The 6,668-nt window shown below is 37.2% G+C and overlaps 1 protein-coding gene across 7 annotated transcripts in view; it reads left to right on the top strand.

The window, feature by feature from the left end:
- The first annotated feature begins 288 nt into the window (after window positions 1–288).
- HGF (hepatocyte growth factor) overlaps window positions 289–6,668 on the top strand; it is a 76,533-nt gene continuing 70,153 nt past the window's right edge. For 4 of the 7 annotated variants that reach the window (XR_011502694.1, XM_014855376.3, XM_070507269.1 and 1 more), the window contains exon 1: window positions 539–872. Coding sequence is in view for 6 of the 7 variants with exons in the window: in XM_014855376.3 (XP_014710862.2) it covers window positions 785–872 (88 nt within the window). In the remaining variant the exon portion in view is untranslated. Of the gene's footprint in view, window positions 486–538; window positions 873–6,668 lie in introns of those variants that run through there. The other 3 variants (XM_014855374.3, XM_070507279.1, XM_070507260.1) reach the window with 2 other exon arrangements.

Below are 6,668 nucleotides of genomic sequence, written 5' to 3'. Positions count from 1 at the left end.
GGGCAATTTTTCCACCTGATATTGTGGGTGCTTCTGTTTTTCTTGTTTATTTATATTTACCTCACAATACCACACCCTTTTCTTACCTCACCTCTTTCTACCCGGGCTGGACCTGCTGGTGCTCTGCCTTTTTGCCTGCCTCTCTCCTCCCTCCGTTTCTGACACTCTTGGGAACCCGTGTCAGGGTTTTGAATCACTAAATTGCTGTGGCAGGGAAACTAGACAGGTTAGGAGCTAAGGTACATTTGACTGAAAGGCAGCTCTTTGCTTTCTTCTTATGCTGCTTCCCCTTCCTCTTTTCCCAAATAGATATGTAAACACATATATTTCCCTGTTTAAATTTAGCAAATTGGTCCTCTGGCTATGCCTTGATTTAGCTATTGGGCTGAGCCTTGCTCCTCCCTTCCCAGTCGGATAGAAGCCACTGAGATCTGGAGCTTGAGCTTCCAAATTGAAGCTGGCCTCAGGCCAAGTGACCTTTCCTCGTAAGTTTCTTTCCTAAGCAGAGTGGGGGTGGGGAGGGTGGGATCTGCTTCGTGTTGTTGTGGGGAGCAGTGAGGAAAGCAGAGGGAGTAGAAGAGAGTAAAGGGCTGTTGTTAAACAGTTTCTTACCGTAAGAGGGAGTTCAGACCTAGATCTTTCCAGTTAATCACACAACAAACTTAGCTCATCGCAGTAAAAAGCAGCTCAGAGCCGACAGGCTCTTAGAGGCACTGAGTCGTAACAGGATTCTTTCACCCAGGCATCTCCCGCAGTGAGATCCTCTAGCACGTCCAGCAGCACCATGTGGGTGACCAAACTTCTGCCAGTCCTGCTGCTGCAGCATGTCCTTCTGCATCTCCTTCTGCTTCCCATCGCCATACCCTATGCAGGTTAGTTTTCTCTTCTTCGTTATTATGTTAACTCTCTCTTGCTAACCTTGCCTTTTCATAACTCTCTCTCTCTTTACCCTATTCCCAGCATCCTTTCTTAACTCAGTGTGGGGTACGGATTTTTTAAACCTCTTATTGTGCTTTCTTTTGGTACTCTTTTCTGTTTGCAAAGCATTTGAAATGATAATTAACATCCCTTAAGTGGGTCTCCCCCTCCCTACTCAGCCGACCCAACCCTGTTTCACTTAGCCTGATAGTTGTGGACTGTGGGATAGGAATAAAGTGGTAACTGGCTGGAACTTTGCTGGTTTGGACAAGTTTAAAGCTGAATAGAGGGTCTGGTCTGAAGAGCGGGGAGTGACCGCCAGTACAGCAGGGACTCATTTTTTTCTAGAGGATAATTTTCCATGATAATCCACTACCTCACATCACTTGGTCAACATTCAGGGCCAAATTATGACTTTATACAGGTTTTCATTCGGACAAGGCAGATTAAACTCTGAGTATATGCATGTTATGAAAATGAAAGAGAAAGCCTCTCTTCTAAGATCTCACTCTTTCTGGGTATGGATGCCTGCCCTTTTGAAACTGCAGTGCGAGGAAGGCAAGGATTGTATGACTTTGATTAAAGCTGCAGAACTGCTCCTTTCTGTCTCCCATTTTCTCCCCTGAATTTATAGGTTGGGAAGGAGTTGCTTGGGAGTTCATATTGCCTGGAGGTTTAGAGATTTCATTTGCTGCTTTGGGAAGTTTTCCGTTGTTATCAGGGCAAGAGGAAACATCTGTATTTGGTTGTATTATCATTGTAGTGGCTGGGATGCCAACGGGAGAGGTAGTGACCAGCATGGGTGAGCACAGGGGAATAAAAGAATAGAACGAATGCCCAGATTGTAGACATGGCCTCTTTATAATATAAAACAGAGAACTGGCTGTATCTTTGAGATAAATTAAATATGAAATTCGTCAGACCTCTGATCTAGTTGCTGATGTAATACAAGGGTTGAAAACATCAAGAATTCAACCACCTGGCTTTCTTCTGTTTTGTGAAGTAGCTCTTTTGGAAAACAACAATGTATGGGAAGGGTCAGTTTGAAAACATTTAGGTAAGATTTCTGAAGAGGTGAAAAAGAAGTTAGTTCAATAAAGCAGGTTATCATGTTTGAAGTGTGTCATGTTAAAATGGATTTATATAAGATATTGCTGGCTTAGGGGATTTTGAGCATAAATTGAAATCATGGCTAATATTTTCATGGTTTTCATTTTTAAATATTAAAATGCTGATTGTCTGAAGTAGAATATGGTTACCTGAAATCATCTGTGCTAATGCAAAGGGAACACAGTGTGGAAAACTCAAACAGTAGATCAACCACAGACAATGTCTATTTGTTTTTGGCACTCATTACGAAGTTTTGGCAGGAGATATACATTCGTAATTATATTTCACTTTGGCAAATGTTGAAATGACTGTGTTTCCTGAGTATAAGGAGAATGTAGCCTGAGAGTGTGCTGGCAGGCAAGGAGGGGCCAACTGGGAATTAGAGATATGCTGTGAATAATTCCTGAAGTGGATAATGCTAAAATTGTCATCAAAAGAGGTTCTGCCTTTATTTGTGTGGCAAGTTTATTTTGATAGCTTTTTTTTTTTTAAATAACATTCTCCAAAATAGAAAACGTGGATAGCCCTCTTAGAACATACAAGAAAGTTTGTTCTTTTTCATGTAACTTTGAACGTTTAGAGTTTTGTTGTTGTTGTTACTTGTTCTGTTTATACTTTTTGATTTATCCTCTAAATCTCTGCTTGTACATACTGTAAAATAGCACAATGTTAGAAAGTGTATACTATAAAGAGGTGACAACCACTTATGAGCAGAATGTATTATGGAGATACTTTATTAAAAAGTTTCTTAAGAAATATGTAATAGAGTGGGCCCAAGCCATCCTTATAGGAGTTGGTCTACATAGAATTACCCTCTATCCACTCCCAACTTGACTGAAAGCAAGTATCCAATCTCTTGTTACAAAAGAAGCATTAAATGAGCACCTAATGTCCAGGGGCCTGTGGTGATATAAAGATGAAAAAATGAGAAAGAAACATAAATTTGTTGAGCAACTGTTATGGACCAAGCTCTAAAAATAAAGCTTAGTTAATACTAATAAGATTGGAATTATTGGACTCATCTTGCATGAGGAAACTGAGGTTAAAGACCTTAATTATCTTGTAATCTTAGTTAGTTAAGGGATAGAGCTGAGATTCCTACCCAAATCTATGTGAATGAAATATGTGAATCTTTTTCCTTTTGTTTATACTGAAGCCAGCAACAGTGAAATCAACTGAAACTGCCTTTTAAAAATCCATTTCACTAACTAATATAAGAAAAACTCTCTGTTATAAATACTATTGTACTATGGTAGAGTTCATTTCTGGCTTAAAGGATCAAACCAGGTTCAGGGGGTATATGATATTCAAGTTGAGCATGAAAAGATGGGTAGTTGCATGGTCAGTACTTAAGTCAGGGGAACTCAAGTGGCCAAAGGCATAGGGGTAACAAAGTGTAAAAAAAGGATGGTTAACCATGTAAGGCTGGCCTACTGAGTAGCTGAGGGGGAGCAGTATGGCCTGTGATTAGAAAAGTAAGATATGGCAGCATGTATAGTCCTGAATGTCATGTTAACCTCCTCTATTCTGAACATTGTGGGTAGCAGCTGAAAGTTTTTGCTTTGATAAGATACCTACCTGAAGTTGTACTTCAATGTGGTGGTTTTGGTTGCTGTTTGGAGGCAGAGTTGTAGGCAGAAACAGATGGTAAAGGAAGAAACCAGGAGGAGGCTTCTATAACAATGAAATCCTGAACAAGGAAGTGGAGTGAAAAAGAGGGAAATACCTAGGGAGGCCCCTAATCTCATGTTGAATATTGCTTCATTTTGTAAATCTCTTCAGAAGAGCTTATTATGCAGCTTCTCAAATACCAACATTTGATTTAAATCTGACACAATCCCTTTCTTCTTGAGATCCTTATTTGTGATATTGTTACCTTCTCTAAAGAAGGGGAGATGATTTGTGAAATCCCAGTCCTAGATAGCAACAATGAAAATTTGGACAAGTGTTTATGATTCTTGCCTTTGGGAAGTTTAAAATTTCCAGTTACAGCCATTCCCTTCCATTAATTATTCGTGTACTTTCATCTTAACATCTTGCCACTTCAAGCTGTTAATCACTAATCATGTGGGTAGGTTTCTCAGAATATGTGGAGCCAGATTCCTGCTTCTTTCCACACCCTGCAAATCCTTTCCTTGCACAGTTTTCCTTTGAAGTCAATGGTTAATCCATACAGAGAAGAAAATATATGAGGTACTGAGAGAAATGAGTGTGAGGCCCAGGGACAAGAGGGAGAAATGTGTGTTTCTTCAAGCATCTTGATACATGTGACCCTACTTTCTGTTTGTAGGTTTTCAGAAAGATCCTAATGATTTCAGTTCTAAAACAAGGACTTCATGTTCTTCAAGAAATATAGCCTTCAGAATGTTTTCCCATACTGGGAGAAGAGGAAAAAGGACTTGCAATTTAAAGTACAGGAAAGCTTGACAAAGTTGCAGTGATCTCTCACCCTTTGATTTCATTTCAATATTTTGTTTATAAACTTGAACTAACAGTCATGCACAAAAAAATAGTAGGGAAAAATCTGATCCAAAAATATTTTTGAGTTTCTTCCCAAATTAAGCTTGTCTTTTAATTGTTTTCAGTAAAACAAGCATTGGTTGTTAATACATAAGGAAGAGAAAGTTGAAAGTATTTTCAGCAAAGGAATTTTATTTTCGATTCTGTTTTTGAATGACTTCTGTTTTGAATTTTTCTTTTATTGAAGAAGGAATTAACTTTATGGATGTGTGGATTACATGATGTACAACTAACTTGAACTTCACATTTTTGAGTAATTAGTTATGACCTAGTAGAAATGACTGAATAATAAGGGAAAGCTTCTAAGTCATGAGAAATAAATAATGAAAAGGGAATCCTGGTATCTGCCTCTGATTAGCATTGTAGCCCCAGACAAGCTTTTCACTCCTATTTATTATCTAGTAAAGGGAAATCATAGATTTACTTGGGTTTTCAGAATGCTTTTTGATCTTAGATGAAAGGTAGTGATGGAAAAATTTATTAACAAGCAAGAGTAGACTATTTCTATAAGGCGCGGCCACAGATTAACACATTTCAATAGGACAACTAAGTATCTGAAGAATTAAACACAACCAGCAATCCCACAGAGACCTCTTTTCTCTATAGTAGTCCTCAGGGCTTACCTTCATATTGCATGGAATTGAGAAAAGAAACTAGAGCAGTCACCAGGGGTTCTATTTTTTTTTTTATAATTAGTAAAATACATATCTGAATTTAATGTTTGTCTTAGACTTTTTAAATTTAGTTTTATGTTTTTCTCTCACACGTAGACATGTATAATAAACACATTATACATCAGTCCAATTTTAATTCTATATTAACTACATTTATTTGAGAAGTATACATACAATTCTTCCATTTGGTGGACAGTTTTTAAAATGGATGTTCTGTCTCCATTAACTACTGTTTGTTTTTAAGAATATTCTAATTTACAGGAAATCACATGATTATTATGCTGTGAAACATTTCACAGCACCTAAGAAATAGTGCATTAAGGTCAAAAGAAGGAGAAACTCTTAATGGAATCTTATCTTCCATTAACATGATCCTGTGGCAGAAATCAAAATTTGAAAACAATTATACCACTTCTTTGCTTTGGAGAATAATAGTTTCTTCTCTTATGCCAGAAGTTAAAGGATGAAATTTCAAAAACAAAACTAAAACTTTGTGTATTCATAACTTTTTAATCTAAATTGATTTCCAAATATCACTTAATGATGATAGTTTAAATAGCTCCTTTTAGTTCAGATATAATGTAACTTTAATTTTGTAGATTGAATAATTGGAATATTAGCATTTCAGGTAATTAAACAAAGTCATCTTGCAAGTCAATAAGAATGCCAGAACTATCGTCTGTCTGCCAACATTATGCAAGGCATTTGTTCCACACTCAATAAATAACATGTTGATAGATTATTTGGTTGATGGAATTTCTATGTCAAAATGTCTTTTAAATTATATCTGTTGTACCATAGTCATTCCATTTTGTAGGGCAAAGAAAAGGTAAAAATGAAAGCATTATTACGGGAATTAGTATGGGTCTTTTGGGGATTGTGTTCTGGAGTTTTACAGAGAGCCAGAAATTTAGAAGACTTCATGTTTTCTCTTATTTATTGTGGACTTCAGGTTAGGATAGGATAGATATCAATGAGTAGTATCTGCATGTTTAATAAACCAACTGGAACCAGTGGCTCCTGGCAAACTTAGAGCATGATGCCATTCTTGGTAACTCACTCTGCTAGCCAAATTCCCAAATTTTAAGCAAAAAAATTGTTACCCTCTTTTCTTGACCCATTTCACCACATACAAAGACCAGGAATGCATTTCCTCTTCTACCATCCAAGTTTCTTCTCTACTCATAGCCCTAAACCAAATATTCAGGAAATGTTTACAAGCCATATTTCCACACACTTTCTTAACAATTCTTAAAGATGGCACTGTAAGTTTTCAAGTGTGGGGGATTCTGAAGCTAGGCAGCTGGGTTTTGAATCAGATATTCTAAGTGGTCAATTAATTTTTCCCTGTGTCTGGGTTTCTTCATCTTAAAAATGAATTTATTATTACTGCCTTTGTTATAAGGGTTTTTAAAAGAATTGATAGGCAGAGGAGGGGCACAATCG

This window comes from Equus asinus, chromosome 1 (assembly GCF_041296235.1).
Source record: "Equus asinus isolate D_3611 breed Donkey chromosome 1, EquAss-T2T_v2, whole genome shotgun sequence".
NCBI classification, from domain to species: domain Eukaryota; kingdom Metazoa; phylum Chordata; class Mammalia; order Perissodactyla; family Equidae; genus Equus; species Equus asinus.
This window is presented reverse-complemented; position numbering and strand designations above follow the sequence as displayed.